This window comes from Linepithema humile, chromosome 2 (genome assembly GCF_040581485.1).
Source record: "Linepithema humile isolate Giens D197 chromosome 2, Lhum_UNIL_v1.0, whole genome shotgun sequence".
In the NCBI taxonomy this organism is placed as follows: Eukaryota; Metazoa; Arthropoda; class Insecta; order Hymenoptera; family Formicidae; genus Linepithema; species Linepithema humile.
Window position 1 is genome coordinate 7,692,866 of NC_090129.1, and position 27,058 is coordinate 7,719,923.

Below are 27,058 nucleotides of genomic sequence, written 5' to 3' on the forward strand. Positions count from 1 at the left end.
CTAGATCAGTCGGTACACTTACCATCATGTACAGTTGATATGTTGTTGTTTTAGCTAACCAAAAGACGGCAGCACTACTCCGAGTAAGCTCCTAATTATTATGTGCTCCTGTTAACATTGCTCCTATATCATCATGTGCTCCTGTTAACATTGCGAAAAATTCAAGACTAAAATGGAGCGTAAGGAAGGAGACAGAGATAGTATATGTCTGCTCTTTTCTAGTGTGTGAAGCAAGCTGAAACGCAGAGGTTATGTATGTGGCTTGTGCAAGTGTGTAGTATTTCCTCCCTCATGCTGTTTGCTGCTTGCGTTTCAAATCTGACATCACTGGTTGTAAGATTAGTCAATCAAAATGGCTAGCCAAGCTTCGTCTGCTGTTCGTCAAGTGAAACCAATTTTATCCATTAGCAGACAAGACGCACGACGAAAAGTGCTTACGTTGTACAAAGCTTGGATTCGTCAAGTGCCAAGCTCGTGTATGTAATTCTCATTGTCATATATTATAAGTTGCAAGTTTTTGCATTTCCATGATTTAACCTATAAAGTATAGTTCATTTATAATCTTTAATTATAATAACTTGTTATTTTATATTGAATAATTTGTATTGTTAGATGCATTTATTTTTGATCTATTACATAAAGCCTTTTACTACTATGATGTTTGATTTTAGATAATTATATTCTTGCTGTCTTCTCTTTTTACAGTGTTGTGTTATGATATTCCTAAAAATGAAGCAGAATGTAAGCGGAAAATACGTGAAGAATTCAAACGTCATTCTCATATAACTGATCTAAGAATTATAGACCGACTTATTATAAGGGTAAGAACTATGTCAAATATAAGAATTGATCTCTTTATGAAGGAATATTAACGATAGTTAATTATATGTACATACATAGACTTACGATGTGTATGTATATACTTGAAAGTAAGAAACTATGATTAACTTTTTGTATACTACAATCAGCTTAAAACTAGCTTGTGTATAACTGATTTTAAATTGAACTTTTTATATATAGGATGAGGTATTAACTATTATCATCTTAAATATCTTTAAAAAATGGATAGGATATTCTATTTAAAAAATGACGATGACTTAAATCTCCGAAGCAACTCTACGTAGAAAAAACATGTTACTGCCATATGCTGATCACTTTTGCATCATGCACAACTTTTGTTAAACAATTTTTCTCTTGCTCTCATAGTATCGAAGATATTCAAAGCTAATGGTTAGCGCCTTATCCTGTATAATAAGAAAATTGTCACATTTCTACTGATAGAACGATTAAATTTGTGGCATTTAAATATAACGTTATGTACTTCAATAGGGTCAGATGGAATTGCAAGAAGTAGCTAACGTATGGAAACCTAAAGGAGCAGTTATGCATTATTGGAAGGAAACATGGGAAAAGAAACCAACTGATTTTATGTCAAAATTCTTTAGCGGTCAAGATTAATACTACTCTGCCTTGATTAGTTCATAAAATGCATATTTATGGCTGCATTTTAGAAATACACGATTGTAATAAATTATGTGTAAATATAATATATAGTGTGTAAATATAAGGATATCTGGGCTGATTTGGAAAATAAAGGCATGAGTAAACAATATGAATGAATGTTACCAATATAATTTGAGAAGATTAATCTTTAATTGACTCTTGTAGAAGGTAATAATTCTTTTAATTTACGTTTTATCTTTACATTGATATATTATTATTTAATTATATACATTTAACAACATGATATATTACTAAGCACCTTAGATATTATTTAGTTTATTTTTCACAGCCATACGGACAATTTGCTTGTTTCAGTGAACAAATATAGATTTATAGATATTATAGATATACACACATGTGTGCTAATATGTTTTATGTACATATGTCTTACACATTCATGCTTCTTATTTGATTATGTATGTACAGTCGACATTGGAATGATTAGAGAAATTTTTCATTTGTTAAGTATGTAACAAACGGAAAGTTATATAGTTTTATCGCTTTATAAGTTTTAATTATTATATATAACTGTTGAATTTCTCATTTATGTAATAAATTTATTATAAAATTAGAGGTTTTGTTTCATAGATAGAAACTTGCTTATGAAAATAGTAATTTCTACCTATAGAACAAGGTTTTTTTGTATACCATTCTGACGTCGACTATACGCAATGCTATCTAATTCTAATTCCTTTTTCATATCGTTAAACGAAATGGATCGTCGGATGATCTAAATGTCCGTGGTGTACTTTGGTCATGATTTTTATAAAATAGTTTAGTGTTTCTGTTACACACTCGAATTAAAAATCTTAACAAAAAAAAAGAACAGGAGTAGGGTTCTGTACTATGTAAAAGTTGCTTTCTGCATCCTCTCGATGCACAGGTTTTTAGTACAAGTTATATAAAATACCTAGATATTAAAAAATATACAATGTCGGTAACTCTTTCATATACATAAATTGCACATATCTAAGCTAAAAAAAAGATGGCAACAATATATCATGCTTATGACTCATAAACGTAATATGCTTCACATAATTACGCATCCAGTAGCACTCTCACTTTTTACACGTGATTCTATTTCCTGCTACCAGTTTGTCGCGTTACTAAAAAAAAAAAAAGAGAATATTTCTCGAATGTGTACTAGACTACACTTTCACGTTCAGTTTGCTTATCGTACCCTGGTATTACGCCTCTCCTTAAAGAGACGTTGCTACTACGCAATCCGTTACCGTTGAACATCTGAATGATAGTTGAAACCGGCGGAATTTCCAACAACTTTCGCGCGGAAGATTTTTTGTCAGGTACACTGTCCGTGCTAGACGCAGATACCACTTGATCCAGCGAGCGCGAACGTTTCTCCCGAATGTATCCTTTGCCTTCGCTCTCGTCGCCTAACAGTGGCTCCGCTTCGTTCGGGGAGTTATCAGTGTGAGGCACCATTATCACATTCCCGTTAGGATAATTATTATTTAGCATTTTCTCAGAAATGTCCATTTTCGAATCAGTCCGCGTGCACTCGTTCTCCTTCCAGAAATTCGGTGACGAATTGTTATACCGTTTGTTATACATTTCGGTGGGAAGCGGGTCCAGTGAGCGAGATCCGCGTATAACAGTCTGAGATGGATAGTCGCTTGATGACGAAGACGCGATCGTGGACAATGCGCGCGCATTTTTCCTAAGCTTCGGCCCCGAGATCGTAAACAAATCATCGACTGATTTGATATTGTTAGCGTGTCCTTCCATGTCTTCCTGGATCGAAACATTGTCTAGCGTGGTCTTCGAAACGCTTTCGGTCAGGCATAGGGGAGATTTCTCAATCTTGCGCGCATGCAGTGGTCGAGGAACTGGACTAGATCCACCGCATTGGGAAGACGAATCGTCTGCCATTGGATATGGTACAGCTGATTGTCTACGACTCCCACCGCCTAATCCCTCTAGCAGTGATGCATATCGCGAGTCTGGATTTAGCTTCGGACTTTTCCGCGGTCGGCAGAACAGCGGTGGAAGATTTTCGTCCATATTAAAGTTCTGTAGAGACATAAAAACTCGGTTTTTTAGGAAAAATAAGCTATAATAAGAAATAGATAATAAAAATGTATTTAAAAAACATAGTTTTTTAACGATAATTTAGAATTAAATAATTAATTATATTTCATAACTTAAAACAAATAAATAATAAATAAATTTTCATGAATAGAAATAAGCAAAAATCTTATCTTTTAACCAATTTCAGGTAGACTTGATAGAAATTTATTTAAATTTAAGAATTTTGGCAAAAATTATCTCTAAATTGATCAAAAAATACATTCTTAACTTATGCTTTTGTAATACAATTCGGTTTAGACATTCGGCAGATTTTTATTTTTATTCACAAACCTCTGTATTTTTTCTGTGCGTCACAGTAGCTCCCGTGAGCCAATACGTCTTCACTGTTCCCTTTCCTTTCATTTCTATGAAGCCTCGTTCCTCGATCTTGTAACCTCCGATCTTATCGAGAGCTTCTTTACATTGTTGACTGATATGTATCCGTAATGGTTCCCCGGTAGATTCCATACGAGACGCCGTATTGACGGTGTCCCCGAACAAACAATATCTAGGCATTGTTAAACCAACAACACCCGCTACTACAGGACCTGTAGATTCATGCTCATGTTATTATCAATTATTATATCGATGTACATACAATGTACATATATTACGTGTACTTAAATAAAGCGTCTCTTACCAGTGTGAATACCAATACGTAGCTTAAGAGTTTCTTGAGGTCGATGAGGTATCGTGTGGTGTTTAACGGCATTAAGTAATTCCAGCGACATTGATGCTATCTGCCCGGCATGTTGATCTCCATTCCTTATTGGAAGACCGGAAACCTGAATGGAGTATCGATGTTTCAGAAACAATTTTTTTTCTTGCTGTTGATTCATCAATTTTAAAAATATTACTTACGACCATATAAGCATCTCCAATCGTTTCTACTTTGTACACTTCGTATCCTCTAATTATGCGATCGAATAATGTATACAGATCATTCAAGAAATTAACAACCTGTCGGTGCAATCATAAAATCATGTAAATAAGTGATTTTTCTTCTATTAATAATTATAATGCGAAATGTGAAAATAAATACCTGAAACGGAGTGCTTTCCGCCGACATTGCCGTGAAACCGACGATATCGCTGAAGTATATAGTAACCAAATCGAAAGCTTCTGGTTCCACTCCGATACCGTTTGTTAAACAATTCGCGACAGGCCTGAAACAAATAATGAAATATTTTGTCAACATGTATTTACGCGTGCCTGGATTTTTATAATTATAGAGCTAGCGAAGGCACTCACTTGGGTAACATTCTATGAAGCAGATCTTCAGTTTTCTTTTTTTCATCCAAAAGAAGTCCCGTACGCTCGGTGACTAGATCTTCGAGGTTGCTTGCATATTTCTCCATCATATTCATCATTTGATCCATTATGTTTCGGTGCCATCCGGCTTTCATCTTCTTCAAGCCGATTCTTATCGTCTTGAAGTCTGGCCTAAATTCTGGACTTTCCGCCCAGCAGTCCATAATAGTATTAATAACATAATCGGCGCAATTTGTTTTCGACTCGGAGAGTATATTTAAGTTGGGCCTGAACGGCGGTTCACCATCTTGTGGTAACTTTTTTACTCGGTCTATGATTTCTGTCAAATTATTAATAATAATATTTATTTATTTTCTTAATAATTTTTTGTCAAGTCGAGAAACGATCGTAGTTTATCATGTCGTTACAATTACCTTTGGGTTCCAGATTGATATTTCCGTACGGCCCTTTTCGCCCAAGAATTTCATACAGAATAATGGCAAAAGAATAAATATCCCCTTCCTGAGTGCCTCTAATCGAGGCATGCGGATTTCTTAGCAGCTCGGGAGCTTTCCAAAACAAGTCTGAAATGGGATAATACACGAATTAGAATAATGCAAAGTGCACAACTGTGATGTGAAGGTAAAAATATCGGCATACTTCGATAATACTGATGTTCACCAATGCTGTCAGATTCGGCGCAATGACGCATATCATGAAGACCGAAATCGGAGACTTGGAGCACCCAACGTGAAGTCACAACACAATTGGAAGACTTCAAATTACCATGACAGACTAGCACAGATGACTCGTGAATGTACAGCATACCCTGTTTAACAGAAGCCATTTCTAAAATCAATACAATATTGCAGCTTGATTTCTCCTTTTTAAAGATTCACCTACCTTAATGAGATCGTGAATTAACGATGCGATAAACATATCATCTAATTTTATATCTTCGTTTTCGATAATGTCCTGAAAACAAAACGTACAACGCATGTTTACATAATTACATTCAACTTTCTCTTGTTATTGTCTAAACTTTTCATAAGCAAATGCATTATGCTACAACTTTTATTTATGCATGATAATGCATTGTTCTTGCGCATAATGCACTGTACTACGAATAATAGCAGGATGTCACCGTGATTACGCTATGACGTACATAAAGACTTCCTTTGGCACAATAGTCGGTAATTAACAATATCCTCATCGGCTCCACGCACGCTCCGATGAAAGAGTTGAGATTACCATGTCTAATATCACGGAGAACGCGCATCTCCTTCATAACGTCCCGTGAAATATCTTTTTTCTTCGAGAATTTCAGCTCCTTTATCCGCACCACTACACCGTGGTAATGCCCAGTTTGCGCAAATACTTGGTTGCCGCATCTTGATTCATAGGACATTGCACTAACTAAACTTAACTGCAATAAAAAAAAGAAATGTCCCAATGTACGAACAAGTGATTCACCATTGCGGTTCATCTTAGCACAATGATACGCGCGCTACTCACCTTACTAGGGGAGGACATCATGTTGTCAAGATGAGGATAACCGTGTATCTCGCTCGGATCAATCTTCCAAAGCAATCCTTCTATCTCCTGCTCTATTTTCCACCTCCGATACAGAGTCATAGCGAACAACGCGACGATGAACAACGCAACAAAGAGAACGATGGCGACGGTGATACTACGGAAATGCGTATCGTCCTTTGGACAATGTTCATTGAGAAAACCACAACCAGGCTCTGCCTCCGGCTTATTTTTCCCAGGCCAATCCATGGCTCCCGTTGGTCTGTATACCTGCAATTATATCATTCAGTTTACTCATCCTCGTAGCGCGTTCAACTTTCATATGATTCAGTGATTTAAATGCAAAGCAAAGCGGTAGAATTTTCTATCCGCCGTGAAAAATGTTTCTCGAATGCCACGAATAACTCACTCACTAGAGTTTCACCCTGCTGGAACTGGCCCACCGGGGCCATCTGATACTCGCAGGTAAAATTGTCCTGGTGTAACGCCTCCTTCTTAAGAGCGAGTACCGAAAAATTTCCTTCCGAGTCCCCATATTTGTCCAATTTTATGGTTGCCCCACTTACACCTAGAAGAGATAAAAGTATGAAGTATGAAAGATTAAGGAACAGGCTTGAGAAATTGTATCAGTTCTTTTGATCTTCGATCTCTATTGGTCATTTATCATCGACATGTCAAGTGTTAAATCATACAAACCACTTGAGATTAATCCTATCAATATCACGATTAAATTTATCAGACATTATTGTACGTACTTTGATATGTACGATTCTTGATAATCGTCTCAATTATAAGAGTGCCATTTCTAGCGAGCTCCTCGACAGATTGATCCGCATGATCAATAGTTAGCTGATGCAAGGCTCTTGCGTACAGCTTGAGAGAATCGTAGAGATACGCCGCATAAATGGACACGTACTGAAACGGAGATTAGCGTGTAACAAAAAATTACGCGATACGAGCGTTCACGGTTGAGCTAGCGTCTAAAAGCTACCTTTTCATACTTTCTCAGAAGCTCGGGGATCACGAAGTTGAATGGCTCCTTAACACTATACTCTCGGACCTTCTTAGTGAATTCCTCGTAATTCTGCGTTGGCGGCGTTGACACAACCACCATCAGCGAGCGTGCCCTCTTTAGAAAGTCCTTCGGCTCCATACAATTCTTCAATATATCGAAGTGTTCCGGTTCTGTATCAAATAATAATATTATTGTTATTGTAAAGTGATCGATTAAACACACAGTTTTGGTGTAAAATTCGGAAATATTTAATCTTTAAGTGCTAAAACAAATGTGCATATACAATAGGCAATTCAAGCTTGAATTTATTACGAAATTAGTTCGACAATTGTGGCACAAATAGCATAAATTACGGCGTAAATAGGAGTCTAACGATTACGCAATCGGCTTATTGATGTACTATTTGTGATATAAACATAACGCTTGATAAGATTTCCCAGATTTACTCACTCCACAAATATTTCTGTGCTTCGCGCGGCGAATACGTCATCATGTCCACGTATATTACCATGTACTCCCCGTCATCCAGCAGCCTTTGGCTTTGCATCGAATTCATCATATCTATGAGTGACATTGGCGTACCCAGGAAGATGTAAACTAAAATGATAAATGTGAATATATTGAGTAAAACAAATAAAATTTCTACAATTTATGTCACGAGAAAATTATTGTTACGCAAAGAGAAGAAAATGTTATCGTTTACATAAATTATGTATTACACCTACAATAATATTATAAATTAATTGAATGGAACAAAAAGACGCGAGCAATAATATTCTTAACTTGACATCAATGAGATTAATGCTGGATCTCAAGAGACGATCGCCGGAGTCGTTGGAAAATAAGAATGCTCAATTGCGACTCTGCGCTGACACCACCGGCGATTGTGTCTTGCGAGCCAGCGCGAATGTAAAGAAATGTAGACTGACTGCGGGTCATATTTTTGGTCTCCTGTATAATTTGGAACCATACGCTGACTTGGCAGCAAGACATTCTCTCCTCGCAGCACGTGTGCCGATCCTCGACGATCTTGTAGTGGTTCACGGTGAGATTGCTCTTACTCGACTCGTCGTTCAGCGAACGGGCGACCGTTACCCATGCGCGCTCGCTCACGATTGTGAATTTGTTCCATCCGTAGTGCAACAGCAAGGCGATCACCGATTTGGTCACCTGCGTGTCTGGCGGCTCGGTCCTCACGAAGGTGTTCACTCTCGAAGCCTTGTAGTCTGAGCATTTCTGCAACAAAAGGCCCATCGCTTTGAGAAAATAGTATAGAAATGAATAAAAGTGCGAGTTTTTCTATCAACAAATTTCCTGCATTTTACCTCTCCTTAAACAAAGATATTGTATCAAGATAGAATTATTTTATTATCGATAAGACTACGAATGACGATGTATCGCTTTTATCGTCCCATAATCCCAGTGATTCCTTCCGAGTATAATCATACACGCGACATTTGCTCAACGGGTTTCCCGTTGTTGCGAAAATTCGCTGCCCCTCCTCCTTTTCCGCCGCCACTGCTCTCTCCCACTTAGGAGACTTATTTTTAATTAATCTATTTCGCCGGCTTTCCTCGACAGCTATGAAGTAATCGTTCGTAATTCATCGGATATCGCGAGCCGGGGAATTATTTAGTGCCGTAATTCGAGCGCCTGCCGACGCGTGTAATCGAATTCGCTATGTTCGTTCAACCATATTCAGTTCCACATACTTCAGCATATAGTTCGAAAATTATTTTTGCGATTTCTAACTGGGAGAAATCATGTTGCATATGTATCGGAAGGTGTTGTGTCTCAAGAGTTAACTCAATAGCATTGCGAACACTGCATTTGCAATGTTATTTTCCTCGATGCTAGAATCTTACAAAAATTAAGGGAATAGTATAGAGAGAAATAAAAGTGCGAGTTTTTCTATCAACAAATTTCTTGTATTTTACCTCTCCAAACAAAGGAAAATGATATTGTATCAAGATAGAATTATTTTATTATCGATAAGATTACGAATGATGATGTATCGCTTTTATCGCCCCGTAATCCCAGTGATTCCTTCCGAGTATAATCATAATGTGGGAGGAGACTGCGAGTACGCCCTTTCCTTGAAAGTAAACGAGCGTATGCGAAACTCGTGCACCACCATGGCGAGCTCGTCCCGTCCGTCGGTGCAATGAAAACGAGTGGACCGAGGAGAAGGAAGAGAAAAAGGAGACCGCCGTGAAGGTGGAAAAAGGAAGAGAAGAACGGAGCGAGAGAAGATCGAGAAGGAAAGGCGCAGCGTGAGGAAGGGAGGAAGGGACGCGGGGGGGAGATGCACCGGGAGTAATGCAGCAAAGTTGGGCTGCGTCGGGTACCATGGTGTGTGGCGCGGTTAAATATAAACCCGAAGGCGAAGAAGGGCGGGAGGAGAAGTGGAATGAACGGGGCGGCTCTCTTCGCGCGCGTACGTACCCGAAGAGGTGCACGGGACGGGACTGAAATGTGACATGCGCTCCTCATTAACATATAAATTAAACATGACAGTCGTGGGGGTCAGTTCTTCTTTAACCATAGCGACCACCGCTACGCCGCTCAAGGCTCTCTCTCTTTCATCCTTCCTGACTATGCGGCTGTCTTTCTTTATTCGGAGTATCCGTAATGCGATAATGCTTTCAGCAGTTCGACCGCAGTAAGCTAACGCGCGTATCCATTCTTTGCTGATTTTTAATTAATAACAGTTTCTCTGGTAGCCCTTGGCCGACTTTAGATGCACGAACGTTGTAAGGTAAGTTCGAGACAAATTGCGAAAAACAGTAAGCATTTCGTGTCATTATTGCGGGAATTTATCGAAATTATTTGATATTTTTTTTCTTCTTATATTTTTGTATTTTATAATATTATGAAACCAAATTCGCTCGGGATTTACTGATAATTAATAATGCAAATTTAATTTTAATTTAACCTAAATTTAATATAAACTTGATAATCAAAATTTATATGTATATATATATATATATATGAATTCCATACTGAAAATAATTCAAAATTATTAATAAATAGTAATATATCGAAAGAAGTTCATAATATAAATTTTATCTAAAAATTAATATTTACAACAGTCTTAAATTATTTACATATCCATACAAGTTCAAATAATATTTTATAGAACTGAGTTTTAAAAAATATAAATAATACTATAGATTGTAAGCAAATATTGATAAAAACTAATATATTAATGTCTTTCTAATATTCTACTATTTTCTTTACTTTGTAGGCGAATTTCTAGTCGATTTCTCCTTAGCTGTTTTGTCTTGATATTTACGTTTTGATAACATACAATTAGATAGAAAAACATTTGTTTTTTTATTAATTATCATACGTTTTTTTAAGCATATTACATACAAATATTATATCTTATGAAATCTCATCCAATGTGTTGCGATTGAATTACACTAGTGGTTAGTTTTCTAGCATCCACTAACAAAGGAAACCGCAAAATTCCTATTCCTACGCATATTTGTTTTTTTCAGTGAAAAAACGGCAAACTAAAATGGTCAACTTTTTGAACTTCCACTCTTTTACATCCTAAATAAGATCTATAGGTACGGTGACCATATTTTCCGAGAGAGAATAAAGAACAAAAATCAGGTGCCGCGGAAGTATTTTTCATCTGAGGGGGCAAAATTTATAAAAGGGATACATAATACATTCATAATATGTATATGTATATGTATGTAACTTCATTCAAACACCATATAATAGGCCACTCAGTGGGTAGCATAAATGTGCGAAAAATGCACAGATTTTTTACTCTTATTAACTTAATGTACTTAATTTTCTTCGTTATATAATGTATTTCAATTGAACGAGTAAATAGTAAAAAAAAAAAAAAGGGAAAAGAAAAAAGAAGAAAAAAAAACCCATCTTTCCATCTTTGATGTAAATATTTGATGCTCAATATTTTTGGTCATGAAATATTTGAAGAAAACAGAAAAATTTCAGGGAGGCGTAGCTCACCTGAATTACTGAGTGGGCGATCGCCTTCTGTGCCCCCCCTCGGTTCCGCAGCGCCTGCTGAAAATTTTAGGGCTTTGTTTCAACATATTTCCAAATCAGTTTGCGATCAAAGTTACTACATTCAAAATTCAAACTTGCCTGGAGATCGGCGAGCAAAAGAAAAAGAAAAAGAACAACCGATAACTCTGTGACTATCAGAAGTTCTCACGTTAGTACGACATTAGACATTGAAACGTTAAGTAAAAAAAATTAATATTGTAATTTTGTAAATATAAAAGACAAAATTGTAAAAATAAAGGACAAAATTGAATTTTGAAAAAATAAATAAATCTAAAGGACTGTTCTTTAGAATAAAGGACGTATGGTCACCATATCCATAGGCCTGATAGGTTGTTAGAATGCTCACAATCAGTTCGCTAACCTATGTCATGGGCGTTTTATTGACCGAGAGTTCTATTTTTAGAATGATTTCACAAGATTTTGTGTAATTTAGAATATGTATAGTAACATCTTTCGAGATAGCGGCTTATATTCTTATCATATTTAAAATGCTTTTCTGTTACGTAACATAAAGAGAGAATATGTTTTTATATAAAAAATATACTATAACTATCTTGAGTACTAATATAATAAGAGTTAGACTAGTGCATTTTGAAGGAATTAGCACATTTAAAGTTTACGATATTTATTAAAAAATGCATGTCTTCTCGATTAAGTTTTCTTTCAGCTTTGAATTTTCCGATTTTTCTATTCAATCGCTGCACTATGATAATTATCTCCTAATTTTAAATTCATTACTGTGATCTTGGACATTTGTTTAATTTTTATATAAAACTTTATATTAATTTTCTTTCCTTAATTGCTACACCGTTTTTATTTCAACGTTTCCTCGAACTAAATGATGCGGGTAGAGTATTTTAGGTGCATTATCTCATTCTTCTCATGAATACGAGCCTTCAAATGTCCTCCGGTTAAGTTTGTTTATCTCGGATTTTTCATTGTGCGAAAGGTCCCAACGATTACAAGACGATCGTTGGGACCGGGACAAAACTGATCCGCCACTCGAAGCAGTTATCCTAGTTCGGCTGGTCGAAGGCACCGTGGCGGAGGTAGGCTTTGGTCATTGCCGGCGCGGTGTTATTCTGGGCCCCACTCGGGCTATATTTAGACGAGACCACCTTGAGGGAGCTCAAGACTCGAGAGCTCTCCGTGGCACAACGAGCTGGTTTTCTCCACCAGCCGATTGTGTCTGGTTGTGCAACGCCATTGCGCGCGCGAGCGCACCCGCTCGAAAAACAGTTGAGAAAATCCTCTTTCGTCAGGCGATCGCGCGACTTGACATCCTTCTTTGCGTGATCGACGTCGGCAGGCCGACCGTCGTTTTTCGCTCTGTTCGCGTAAATAATCGCTCGCGGTGACGTTGCGCAATTCCCCCTAGCCTCCACCAACGGGTTTGCTTAACCTTTAAACGGCTAATTAACAATAATAACAGAGATCGATTTCTCGTAAACAAAGTACATCTATTTATAACTTGTAAATACAAAAAAAAACTGACGTCCTTACGAGATTGTGTAATGCAATCCTACGTTCAACTGTACTGGATTTTTTCAAATAATAGAAAAACGATCACCATTACACACGTGTCAGGCGATTAAGAGTTATTATTAAACTCAATAAAGATTTTACATAATTTTGTTATAATAATAAAATTTTAATACATGATCCTGATATGCTATCAGAATGATCACAGTTTGAAGAAATCAGAATTGACAGGAAAACTGCTATCGATTTTACGACAAATGTTTTGACGGGAGTGCGACGATTTGTGAACTAGTTGGCTAGTTGACTATATTTCATATTAGCGTTTCTCGGAAAATAATTTCGGGTTTGTGTGTCAACGTCCTTCAATCTACCACCGCAGTATCTACAGCCTCGTTCTAATTCCGTTGGTTTTTATCGTAAAGTGTCGCAAAATGATTTTTCTTTTAAACGCCTCGCAATATGGTTTTATATCATTAAGTGCGACTATTGTGCAGCTCTTGTTTGTGTTGGCGCACATTCAAAAAAATAATTGCGGAAGACCTCATTCGCGTGCAACAGTCAGCTTCACAATCCCTCGATCTGTATCGTAGATTTCGCACTATGGTAAGTTGGAGTAATTGCTCGTCGACGTGTTCGCAGAATAGAGACTTTAAACCATACATATTTTTGCGAGCTCGGTATTACAGCAATACGTGCTAATTCGATATCTTGAGCTATGCGTATACATCTACATACATATATACACGTATATATCAGTTCGCAAGTAAAATCGTCCGAGACAACTGCCGACAGTAATTCGCAGTTGCACACTCTTCAATGTCAGTTGATTTAAATATTACGCAAAAATAATCCCAAGAAACTCGATAGTGCATTCATATCGCTATATCGACAGAAAAACAAAAAACAAAAAAAATTCCAAGAGTATTTTTACGAACGAACACAATACACGAATATGAAGCAACCAATTATTATTTGCGGCAATAGCTAATTGATATTTACATATGATTTAATGATTGTACTTTCTAAAAATAAAACGTTTCGACAACTGTTATCGAGATATCATATATACTACTGCCACTACGAGTTGTTATTGTAAACATCCGAAACAATGTCACAAGTTCATCTTAGATACGAGCGACACATTAACACTCGTATCGCTTAAACCATTTCATAAACCGATGAAGAATGACGCGGCGCGTCTTAACTCGATTCGTACGCGTTTCACGTAATCGACATGTGTTACGTGTATTTTTCAATCACATATAAATCCATGACATTTGTCACGTCTTCATCCTGTTCACATGCAAAGAAAATACACCTGTAGAGGAAGTGTCGCAAGGAAGATGAGTGTTAGAATGTAAAGTGCCAAGTTCATTTTGTTACCTTTATTTAATTTTAATAAAGAATTAATTGATGGCTTGTTTTCTAACGATACATTTTCATGTATCCTGATAATTTTAGAATGAGAAAAATCGCGTATATCAAAGAATTTATTGTTATCAATTTTTTTATCTTGCATTGATAGCGATCGTTTGAAAGATATATGTAAAACTCTCTAAAATTGTATTTAATAATAATCTGTTATTATTTCAGAATTTATGGAATTCTACAAATAAAATAGTTTATGTCAAGATAAAATAGAGATATATATTTCTTTTTGAAAAGTGTACGATGTTACACAAAAGTGATTTTGCTTTGTACAAAGAAAGAATTTGTGTTGATCCCAAATTATAACAGCGGAAAGACTGCTTCCTGGATTGAATTCACGGATATAAAAAGAATAGATCGATGATTATATCTTGCAATAACAGCTATTATCTTTTGGCTGACAACACCAAATACAGAATGTTCCAGTTTCAGCAATTATCTCTACGCGAACAACATCCTCTTCGACAAGTTTATTTTTTTCAGCTAAAGTTGATAAGATCAACACCTGATAGAAATTTTTAATTTGTAGCATTAAATAGCTTTTGTAGTTCAGTATTAAATTTCGAGTAAAGTAAAATTTATATAAAGTAAAATTATATATCTTATTTGAAATATAAGATCCTGTTTTCCGTTTAAACTTTCATGATTTAAAGTGTGAATCTTTTATCACAAACTATTTTACGATTTTTGATAAAATTTCTTCGAGTATTAATTAGATTTGCACAGCGTAATTAGATTCGTCACTTTTGCAATTCGTAATATTCGAAATATCTCGGATATCAAGGTCACAATAAATTTTTTTTGTAATCGCCACCGTTCGACATATTTTTCGTTATTTACTCGGCCGGAAGAATCAATGATACAGCGGGTTGTTTGGATGGATAAATCGCGATATTAATACTCACGCATACAATTTAGCTAAGCGTATTATCGCTGAAAGTGTTTTATAAACTATCACAAAATTTATTTCAGATTACTTTCGCTAATTGACGTTAATTACATATTGCATAATATTTAAATACGATTAGAAATATTTATTTTGTATCGATTTTTCGATAGCCTTGATTTCACGATCACTTTGAAAAAAGGAATTTGAAGCAATAATTAGCTAATGATGACGACAAGCGACTCTGTTTCTGCGGAATCGTCAGTTTCCTGTGTGGCAAAGGTCACGATCGGAGTGGGTCGCAGCACGTTTCAAAGTCACTGATGAAACATCTTTACGTTGTCGATCGAGAATGCATAAATGACACGACGGAATGTTTTAATGTTCCAATACAAAACTTCCAATACAAGATATGAAAAGATAGAGATCAATCTCGAGTAATCGATAATTAAAAATCAGAGAAAACGAAAATGCAGTCGGATGTAGTTGAGAATTATAGCGTTTTTACGTTTCTTCGCGGTAAACTTATCTCGATTCGCCACGGCAGTGGCTACGGAACGGACTTAGCGACCACGCGAGCCTTTTGCGGACCCCCTTTTTCTTCTTAGGAAGGCGTCGAGCGCCGCTGATATTTAAAACTGTTAGAACTATATTTAAACCATGTCTATATTCATCAACGGATGTGTCTATACATAGAGTACCGTATTTACTAACTCGTGCCACACTGTACGCGCGAGTCCAGGAGTCAGAAACCGAAGCGTGTGTTGTAATCAGCGAGACGGCGCGATCAGGCACGCATCAGGACTCTCCGGACTCTTTTTATCATATCGCAATTTGCAGGTTTTCGTCATCTCGCCGTATTTTAATACGGCGAACGATTTATACATGTCTGACAGATCTCTGGTTGTATAAATGAATCTTCTGATGAAATGTCGTGTTGCATCGACATTAATACTTTCGTAAAAAATAGATTACAAATCAGAAGTAAAAATGAGTATACTGTATTTATAAAATACATACGAATAGTGATGTAATAGGCAAAATTCGCTACTAATAAAAAATGATTCTCTTCAACTACAGTCAAGGAAACATTACATCTGCGATAGATGCGTAAAGCAGTGAATTAGTCACAATTAGGACTCTAAAAGTGTCGGTCTCGATTCCGATAGATAAGCATGATATGCGATTCTAATCAAAATTGTTAGGCCGGAAGGAGTTAATGCGGCCCTGGATCAGGGCCCAGCGTGCAACATGATAGAGAGAGAGAAATACGCGTCTCCTCGCGCACGCACACAGAAGAGGCAGCGATCACAGCCTGCACGCACCATGTACCCGGCGTACACACATGTATAAAGCATATATAACAAACATACGCGTACACGCACGCATACACCGCGAGGCCGATGCCTTCATTTATTCATAAATCAACAGCGCCTCTATTTATAGCCACGGCGGACAAATAGCGATAGTTGCGTGCGACGTAGTTGCCTTGAACGGCAAAAGCAGCGTACGGGAATTTTAACGCGGAGAGAACGAATGAAAAATTAAGCACGACGATATCCCGATGACCGATATCCGGGGCTCTCTCGCGCGGAGCACGTGCAAAGACTTTCGGAGATACGGAGATTCGGTACGTCGACTTCGCTACGAGGCCGCGTTCCGAGGAAAGTGGATTCTAGAAAGTTCGCCGTCGTCGCGTGTTATTTGCGTCTCTCTCGATGGGAAATTCGTTCGGCAATTCCTCCGATGATAGCAGGTGCGCGATCGTGCGAATCCATTCTCTTATAATAGCCGCTGGTTTCTTAATGCCAATGTATCGCGCTGAATTTTATTTAATTTACGAATCTCGTTTGATAATGCACGACAGGAAGCGTTCAACGTTAAATGCGCATGTACTTTTTTTTTATCAACGTTATATAATCTTAAATTTCTTGAAGAGCAATCGGTTATCTCTACGATTAAATTAATATATATATAATTTATACAAGAGGAATTAAGAAAGTATCTATTCGACGGTTCCTTCGGGACCAATATTCCGATATTGCGTCCCCGCGATGTAACTTCCGCTTCGAGTTCAGGGGAAAACAAAAATATAAAAGCCCAATTTTCCACGGCTGCCGTGCAGCAACGGCAGATGTTGTATAAGCGAGCTTGCGATGCATCGCGCTACCGCGCGGCGTGATGCACCGGCGTCGGTCGCCGCGGCAATCGTAGGGCCCGATGATGCTCCGTGGAATGGCGAGAGCGACCGTACGGGCATACGAATGGTACGGAATATTTCGTGGTATGGGACGGGATATACGCCATGGGAACGCGACCGTAATGTTACAAGCTGGCTGGCCGGTTGGTTGGCTGCTGATGCTGGCGCGTGTTGCCATACCGCGCTCGTTCACTCCGTTCGTTCCTTCGTTCGTTCGGTCTGTCGCGCTCGGCGAAGCAATAGCCCGGGCTAAATATAGCTGGCGATAAACACAGGCAGTTAGTGAGCCGCGCGCCGTGTAGCGCCGCGTCGGTATCCTTGGATATACATGAACGAGATGACGGCGCAAACCGAACGAGCGGCGCGGCGACGTTGTGTCACGACACCGTGATATTTCGTCGGGCCGTTTGCCCGTAATGCACATTTAATACATTTTTGGCAGTTTTGGTCATTTAATACGCGCTCGTACGATGCGTATCTTGCTCACGTTTCACATTGACATTGGACGTGATTCTTGTATTACACGAATCAAGCTAAAAATCTGGTTGCGTTTAGTGCTGAGTGTTGCGACAAATATAGATAAAAGAACGGATTTTTGTATAGCATGTAATCCTTCGTTATTTGGTATAAGTTTCACTCGCTTGGTTCTGGTTTTATATTAACATCAAACGCGATTCGTATTAAGAAAAGTGAATTAATCACTATTTTAACACTAAAAATGACGAAATTACAATACTTTAATGCGCTTCTAATGCAGTTATCAAGATATTTAGTTCTTAAACTACTTCTTTTTAAATAAACTCAAAATTATATGGTCGTATCTTTAATCTCTTACATTTTTACGATAACCACATTTTACGCTTCAATATAGCTTAATGATTTTTTCCACTTCACGATGTTTACTGACTTAGACATAGAGCTTACAAAATTTGATGCTTCTCAGAATTATTCTGTTTTGAAAAAAAGATAAGAACTTATCGAAATGCTTAGAACAAATTAACGAAGTCTGATATTGATGTAATCGTGATAAGCACAATTTTCAATGTGATTTATACAGACAAAAATGAATCGTTAACTTATAAATCGCGTAGTTAAACGATTAGAGGCAAGGCATATTTTTGGTATCTGTGATAATTGCAAGGCAACCTACAAAAATTACACCAATTTCGGTACACGAATATATTAAATGTTCTGACAAAAAATAATTTCTCAAAGAGATTTTTTAGTTGGAACAACGTGTTTGCGTTTTGAAACAATGTTTTGCTTCAAATAAACATAGCAAATATGTAAAACATTACGAGTTTCTTATTTTTCAATTCCTAAGTTATGTTTCTGTATTTTTCTTTATTTATAGTTACGATAGTCAACCGTGAATTTTTCCATTCTAAACCAAGAGACTTTAAAAATTTAAATAAAATGAAATTCAATGCTATCTTCTTTATAAATTTCCATTACTTAGTTTTAAAGATATGTATCTAACGTTTAAATTAAAATCCCTTTAAGTTTATTTATAACTTATGATTCGTTTATAACTAAAATTTTATTTGTAAAAAACTCTAGGTTTCAATCATCGATAACCGAAAAATTATTAAGGTTTCGATATTTTTTTTCTAAGAAGAGATCAATCAGAATGTATAACTAAAACAGGTGTCATAAACTTGGGATACTTTGCATAAATAACTTTATATTTGTATATACACATTTATGTGCACATATATTTTAGAAGTTTGGAGTCAAAGTGCAGACAAAATTATCTCATTCTGCGTAGAACGCAATAATTTGAGACATTTTTTCTAGAATATTATTTAATGTAATACCACAAAAAAAAAATACTTAGAACATTGTGTGCTAAAAAATGGTATAACAATATTTAAACAGATTTTCACATGCTAATTTATCTAAATTTATCCTGCTAAAGTCTCAAGCTCAGATTGCTGAGAAAAATAGCATATTTATATTGCATCGCTATGATGCAATTCTATACTAGCGTGTTTTATCTACGGATGATTTATCCGTAGATAAAAGATGCTAGTGTAGAAATATGTACGTAGTTGTCATCACGACGCAGCAGTAGTGTTGCAATGTCTAACAACACGATTTACGACCGAGTGAAATATTAATTGTAATTACTCTTTCGTTCACTGCCATGGTACAATCGTGTATCTGCATCATCATCACAAGAAATCGGAACGATACGTTACTCGTTATGCGATATATACGCCTCGGGTCGATACTTCCTCGTTCGTGCAGTTTTCTATTATTAGCGGCGATATTATAACAGATCGAAAACGCACGATAATTTTATCCACAACGCGGCACGACCCATTAATAAATTATTCGCGCTGTCGTCTATTAATTATTCCGCGAGTTATCAGCGACGCTTGAAATTATATTTAGAACGCGGTGTTAGGCTTAACGCCACGCTAGGACGAGTTTAGCCGACGACAAATTAAAGCGATTGCAAGCGAGCTGTCTCGGCTCGTTAAAATCACACGCACTTTGCGCTGCAAGTTGGAAAGGCGTCTCGAGCCGCTCTGAAAATTTCATTTCATGAAACGCGCGTGAACCAATCAAGATTATTCCGTGAAATCAAATTGCGCGTAAATTGTCACACGTGGCTCGTAGCTTTAAAACAACATAACAAAGTAAAAAAAATTGTGTTATTATTTAAACCGTAAAATTCTTCTCTCTCTCTCTCACAGCTCATGAAACATATAATCGCGTTAAAATTTATTATATTTTATTTTCAGAAAGTGTTGCAAAATTTACATAAAATTATGGCAAATATATTCAGAATATTTGATCGAGCCTTACTTCACAACTTAATAATTAAAGTTTAAATTAATTTTTTGTTTAAACAATATCTATTTAATTTAAAAAATAATATATTTATAACGTATAGAATAAATTAAATACCCATAATGATTCATCGTTAGATGCACATCGAGATCGATTTTGCAGTCAATACTCTACGGATTGGAATTGCATCGCTATCTATTCCAGGAATGAGGCTACAGAATCACTGTAAAAACTATTTATCGCTTTCCCTCTCTTCGATCGTCTGCAGCGAGTAACAGCGAAAATATTTGAAATTGATAGGGGAACAGTACATTCACTGTGAAGAATAGCTAAGATAATTTAGCTAAGATAAGACTAAGGGATCAGGTTCTCGCATAAATGTCGCTGAAAAAATGCTACATTAAGTGATAAAGTTGCAAATTTGTCATTCTAAAAATATGTCTATTTGTTAGATAATATTCGATTGTGCCTTCGATTTTTGTGAGAATTAAGCTGTTAAAACTGAAATTACAATTTAGAAGCATTACGCAAGATCTCAAAGAATGTTCGAAATAAGCAAAAACATTTCTTTCAATCTGAAATCTTAAAGTGACAGATAAGTGATTTTATTGGATAATGCGCCCCTTTGTTTTTAATGCGCACTTTATCACTGTTATTCTTGGCAAGAAATGTGACAGACTGATCTCATTATTGTGAACGCGGAAGCGATGGTGTACGAGGAATACAGTTTAACCTTGCACCGGTTCCGAGAGAAACGGCGGTATATTCGCTTTGCGCAGTTATTCATTATACTTCGCCATAGTCGCAACAAAAGCTGCCGATCGCAGAAAGAAGGTGCGTTCGTGAATCAGATGGCCATTACAATATATATAGCATTTTGCATTTTTATTCATGCACATCGGCCAAGTGTGACATTATCTGTGCTTTAACTCTCAAGGTTTCCATTCGATTACTCTCTTACATGGAGTTCAAAATTTCTTGCATCAAAATGTCTAATTATACGATTAATGTTGAGTAATTAAAGTCTATATATTTCCAAATGGATATTTTTTAAACGTTATTTTTTAAAGCGTGTAAAAGTAAGTGTTACACCTTGACTACTGGAATAATCACACCCACATCCAGCAATTTCGTCCAAGAATACCGTTTATCCGCGGAAGGACAACCATCAAGATGCCGTCATAAAATGAAGAAAGAACATCGTCGGACCATACATTCTTGTTGACCAAATGGATACGCGTCCGTACGTTGGGTCCATAATTGGTGTCGGCCAATTAAGGGTTAATTGAGTGTATTTTAGCCTGAAACCGACCGCGTCGCCGTCACTTAAGACGGCACCCACATTAAACCGAGTCTCATAGAGACTAACACTGATCTACGCGAGTTTTTTGTTCTGCAATAACTAGTTTTTTATTACTGCCTTGTCAACCAAGGCCAAGATATGCATTTTGGCATGTCAACAGTGCTCGTTTCGATGGAACAAGTTAACCTATTTTTTATTAAATACGATAATAAATATTAAATAAAATAATAATAATACACGAAATTATACCAAAAATCGAAGAATTAAAATTAAAACATGAATTTTGTTTCAGTATTGAAGCATTAATACACTTTTTTAAATTATAAACAAAAAGTTATAAAAATTTTATAAGTTTTGTGTGTAAAAAAACATAACATTTTATTTTTTATTCGATTTTAAGTAGATTTTATATTTAAAAAATATTTTATTAAAGTGTGTCAATTGATAAAAAGAAGATTTAAAAGATTTAAAAAGAAGAAAAAATAAGATAAAGAAAATATTTTGTGAATCATTAAATACAGATGTTCGTTAACGGTTTTTACGGAATAATGATCAACTTATCAATACATTTTCTGAATACAGTTAGATATTATTACAGATCACGTTGTTTCACGTTTATCTGCAATCATGTCATCAATTATATGTCGCTCAGAGCCACGTGTACGATGATTTCTCGCAAGAGCCGACATTAATTCAATTTTATTGCACATAGTCGGGCAATATCTGAACAAAAAAGCTTATTGAATATAGCGTTAACTTTGAGCTCCTGAAACTCGAACGCACTCAAGTGTGGAAAGCAGTGCACTTAAGTAATATCAGTGATATCGCGGACAGTTTTTCTTTTGCTATGACTATATTTACATTAATAAAAGCATCGACGCTCTTCTAATTATCGATCGGTGAATTAATCACGATCACGAGGATCACCTTGGCGTTATTAGCAAAGTTTTGCAGTACACTCCACCCTTTCCATTGAATCACGCCATCGAAGCATAATTTTCGCTCTTTTCCTGGAAGTAATTGTACATCCTGACTTCTTAAGGAAAAGATAATAACGTGATCTAAGTGGTGTTGTGCAAGTTATGAGGCTGATACACCGGCTATAAATACTTGGCGCGGCATAAAAATAGACGAGTATGGTAAAAGATTCGGAACGTATCCTGGTGCATGGTAGATGCTCGTCGGAGCGGAGCGTTGTCTTGTAGAACAAAATAGAACGGTGACGCATTTATCTAACAGGTTCGCTCGTTTATTTGCTCCGGCCGATTTTTATTATTTCACGGCGCGACGGTGACAGAGCGCTCTCGCTCACTCGCTCATTCGCTCGCAGCATAAATATTAATTGATCCTATTTGTGCAATATTACGTTACACACGCTCGCCCCTTTTTTTCACACAATACAAATATACACGCCACGACGGCGATGATGATGAAGCAAACGCCGGGGTAGGACTCTCGCCCGCGCGAAACCAGTATTCTCACGCGCTGCGCGTGCTCGTTCTCTCATTCTTCCATTCCGCCGTTCTAAAAATAGCGCATTTGTGCGCGCGAAAGCACAGCCAGTTTTCCGCTTGTAATGAATGGATTCCTCCTTGTTGGAATACATAAAGCACAATACTGACCATTATAATTTGTGAATTCTCATCGGAAATTCATGTATTTTGTCATATTTTCTTTTCTATTTCAAAGTAAAATAATTTGTGCTAGAAACAAATATTCAATATGTAAATTACTAGCTTATGTCAAGTAATGTGCAATTGTATTTGTTTTAAATAAAATTATGTAATTCTTTTCACATAAATTGTTTTTTCTTGTTATGTAAAACTTGATTGACCTACTTATCAATAAAGTATATTACGCATAAGTGCGCAATTAGTTGTTATGTATACTTATTCAAACATTTTTTGAATAATTCACGTTTAAAATAATTGCGAGAAGTATCTTAAAGTCCAGTTATTTTTGACAAAGATAAGATTTGAGTTTTTTCAAGTACAGTTTTTCTAAATAAAGAATAAAAAGCAAATTTTTGCATAAATATAATTATTGCTTATTATTACTAAAAATTAAAAATTTGTGAAAAATTATAGTTTATTAAAGTTTTCTTTAACAAAAGATCAATTTTATAAAATATTTTATTGAACATTACGATTCTAAGGCATCTTGTTAAGATGAATAAAATTCATCGTTGAGAAACAACCGTAAACAGAAATAGATTGTATTTATATATTTAAACATTCTTCGCAGATGTCGCAGATGTTTCATTATCGAGATTCTGGTCAAGAGCGATAATCTCTCGAACAGAATACAAAATAGAGACGACAAACGACGTGAAAAGAAAAGAGAAAGAAATTATCGCGCACTCGTCTCTCACTTGCCGCATTCGCGGTCGATTTTCAACTGACGACAGTGACTGATTGTTGCAAGGGCATTTTTTTCTTCGCGCAATTTTCCATAGAATGAAACTGTCACGAAATGCATGATTCAATTAAATGGCAGGATCGTTTATCGCCGTCTTGCTCGCTGCGAGTATCAACACTCGCGCGTAAGCAAGTAGCGTTCGAACACGGCTGTTCGGTTTCTTCGCGTCTCTCTTTTAACGACGCGATATATTTAAACGGTGATAATACGGCGAGCGAATCCTATCGATTCCCGCGAAACCGGTATTCTCACGCTCCGCTCGTTCGTCTGCTGTCCCGACTGCTAAAGATAGCACTCGTCTCAATATCGCCGAAGGATACACATACGCGATTCCCACTCGTTCAGAAAAATTGCTTAAATTGGTCGACACGCACGGTGCAGTATTTTTGTATAATTTTATTCGAAGCTGGATATATGATAAAAGCGTGGGACATTTTTAACCGCGAGAAATAAAATTTATTCATGTGTTACTTTAACTATCCTATTGCAGTCGTGATACAAAGCGTGTAAAGCGCTTATGCAAATATGTATGTAAGAACCTGCCAATCTTGACTCGAACGGAAAGTTTTAACGTCGCGGATCGCTGCCAATTCTAGTTTTAACGAAACATTTTAGCGCCACAAACCGTTCTTGGAAAAGCAAAATTATTAAATTTTAACACTTCAATGTTATGTTATTTCTCACAACATAGGTTCTGCCTGAAATTGTTTTTTCTTTAAATATTATGCAGATACTGTCTTTACTTTACAGATATTCTTACAAATAAAGCTTTAACAGATTACTTCAAGATGGGTTCAAAAAATTTGTACTTACAATGTGAATCAAAATGCAAAAATGCATTCTAAAGATCGATGTCGTTTTTCTATCTTTTAAGCTAAACTACTCCAACATATCTCGCTAATGAAAATTACCTCTCGCTAAGGCAGCTGCGGGCACGCTGTGAGATGCTGACAGAGGTAAGAGACAAAGATTGAAGTTATAACGCGGCAAAAAATGTAAAATTGTTTAACGGACGGGCGCAATTAGGGAGATTCATCATAAATTGCCAACGCCGTCGGCGGCATCGCACTGCTAATGGACGTATGAGTTTGATTTAGAAGCCGAAGCAATAGAGTGTCGCAGCACCCCGCGGGATGCGAGCGAGAAGCTAATGAACCGGTGGCGAAGAATCGTCGTCGGTCGTCTGCGCTCCGGAGCGCATTATTAAATGAGACGAGCGATTAAGAAGATTTAACGATCGCTGAAGCATGGTCGCGTTGGAACAGATGTTGTGCTAACATCGGTTGATTTTAAGTGGCGCTTAATTTCCTCTCATACACATATCTCTGTAATAACCAGAGCTCTGTTCGCTGATGATGGAAAAACAGTCCAACAGTGCGACCAACAGTCTGATTGAAAACGTGGCAGATTTTATAGGAATTTCTGAGTGAAATCTTGAATTTCTTCAGGAGAAATCATGTAGAAATACACGTTTCTTAATCAAATAAAATGCACATTACTATTCTTCATAACAGAATAAAAAAGCTTACAAGCACTTTTAAATTTGTTTCTTCAAATTTTTCATATTGTATCGATTTTATTTATTACAAAAATTTAATAATTGTCTCTACAATTAAAAGAAAAAAATTAAAAATAAAACAATTATATTAAATAAAAATCACAATTAGGAATATAAAACGCAAAAAAACCTAGGAAAGAAATAAATAGGAAAACAACGCGAAGAAGTATAAAGATTTGCTGCCGGAAACTGACACGGAGGTCTCGCGGTGCCGAGTCGTTCCAGTTGCGCTTCCGGCAGCATCTAACGCGCCAGTTAAAATGGTTAATTAAAAAGATTTAACGACTGTTCAACTATTACTGACTCTCGAGAGGAAAAGAGAAAAAACCGGCCGTCAGAGACCAGGGCAATGTCGGGCTGACATCGACCGACGCGGCGCGACTCGCGCGGACCAGGTAAGCGTCCGCATAAGTGCATCACACAGACTGTGCTATATATAGCCCGCGAAGGTCAGGAGAATCAGCAGTTTTCATGCAAATGTACCATCGATACAATAATACGCGATTTTTTTTTTCGCGCCGCTCCGATTACCAAGAGCCACGGCTGCGGTACGCAAATATGAATTCTCGAACAATGCGTTTTTGTGCGGTCGAAAAATTACATGAAACGTGTGCGTTTAAAATTTTCTAAAATAATCGACTCTAAGGTTGTTAATATAGTCGCCAATTTAACTACGATAGAAATATGACAATATCAAAGCCTGCAAACGCAAAAAGTTTCAGCATTGCGTTATATTACTGATAATCGCAATGATTTAATTGAATGTAATTATATCGCTACTTTACTAAATCACAATCATTATTATTCATTACTGCGCCATATTGTATTAAACAGCAACGATTTAAGAAACAATTATCAACAGTTATCGATAATAACGCGATTGAATAGTCGACACTTTTGTGGTTATCGCGAATGTTGCGCAGAGAGAAAATACGGTGACGATAGTTTCGCGTTATGCAGCGGTATCGGTAATTGTGCGAATGGTTCCCCGATTTGTTCGTTAGATCGTCATCGCTTCGTGCGAGAGCGTAATCAACAGGTGGTTGCACCAGCGTAACACGTTGGAGCGCGCGTGTGATGTAGGCAGACATTTGTGTTACTTGTCGAAAGTTCCCACCGGTTTGAGCGGTGCCCCTTACGGCATACGCCTTATTATGAGAGATCTGCTGTTGCAGAGGTGGGCATTCAGGCTCGCTGTCCACCTACAGATTGTAACCTAAACGGGTGCTTCGACACGAACGCAGAATGACCCACGCAATCGGAACGCTTGCTCGAAAGGCACAACAGGTCTCGATAAAACCGCTAAACGTATCCACATAATGACGTCATTCTAGACTGATTTAAATATTAAATTTTTGCATTCCATTTCTTGATTTATGTGTGTCATATACAACATAACGGAATCGGCATGACTAATATTAAAATTGCGTGACACATAAAATACATTTAAATTCTCTCATATTTCTTTTTAATATTCGATCATAGAACGTGGCTTGTATTCCGCATCTATTAGTGAAGCTATTCGATGCATAAGTTATACAATA

The 27,058-nt window shown here is 36.8% G+C and overlaps 2 protein-coding genes across 2 annotated transcripts in view; one reads left to right on the forward strand and one right to left on the reverse strand.

Moving 5' to 3' along the window:
* Positions 1-113: 113 nt before the first annotated feature.
* ND-B14 (NADH dehydrogenase (ubiquinone) B14 subunit) lies at positions 114-1,612 on the forward strand. The gene is made up of 3 exons (XM_012378528.2): positions 114-476; positions 706-821; positions 1,330-1,612. Exons 1-3 carry the CDS (start codon positions 353-355, stop codon positions 1,456-1,458), a joined length of 369 nt encoding a protein of 122 aa, XP_012233951.1. The 5' UTR covers positions 114-352; the 3' UTR covers positions 1,459-1,612.
* A 22-nt stretch (positions 1,613-1,634) lies between these two features.
* Positions 1,635-27,058, reverse strand: part of LOC105678845 (receptor-type guanylate cyclase Gyc76C-like) — a 62,267-nt gene continuing 36,843 nt past the window's right edge. The window contains exons 5-20 of the mRNA XM_067350621.1: positions 8,320-8,626; positions 7,841-7,987; positions 7,367-7,560; positions 7,131-7,290; positions 6,789-6,943; positions 6,358-6,645; positions 6,008-6,268; positions 5,746-5,817; positions 5,503-5,671; positions 5,277-5,426; positions 4,843-5,182; positions 4,634-4,757; positions 4,453-4,551; positions 4,232-4,376; positions 3,883-4,139; positions 1,635-3,534 (exon numbers count right to left, since the gene is read on the reverse strand). Coding sequence (XP_067206722.1) covers positions 2,647-3,534; positions 3,883-4,139; positions 4,232-4,376; positions 4,453-4,551; positions 4,634-4,757; positions 4,843-5,182; positions 5,277-5,426; positions 5,503-5,671; positions 5,746-5,817; positions 6,008-6,268; positions 6,358-6,645; positions 6,789-6,943; positions 7,131-7,290; positions 7,367-7,560; positions 7,841-7,987; positions 8,320-8,626 — 3,756 coding nt within the window. The 3' untranslated portion in view covers positions 1,635-2,646. The remainder of the gene's footprint in view (positions 3,535-3,882; positions 4,140-4,231; positions 4,377-4,452; positions 4,552-4,633; positions 4,758-4,842; positions 5,183-5,276; positions 5,427-5,502; positions 5,672-5,745; positions 5,818-6,007; positions 6,269-6,357; positions 6,646-6,788; positions 6,944-7,130; positions 7,291-7,366; positions 7,561-7,840; positions 7,988-8,319; positions 8,627-27,058) is intronic.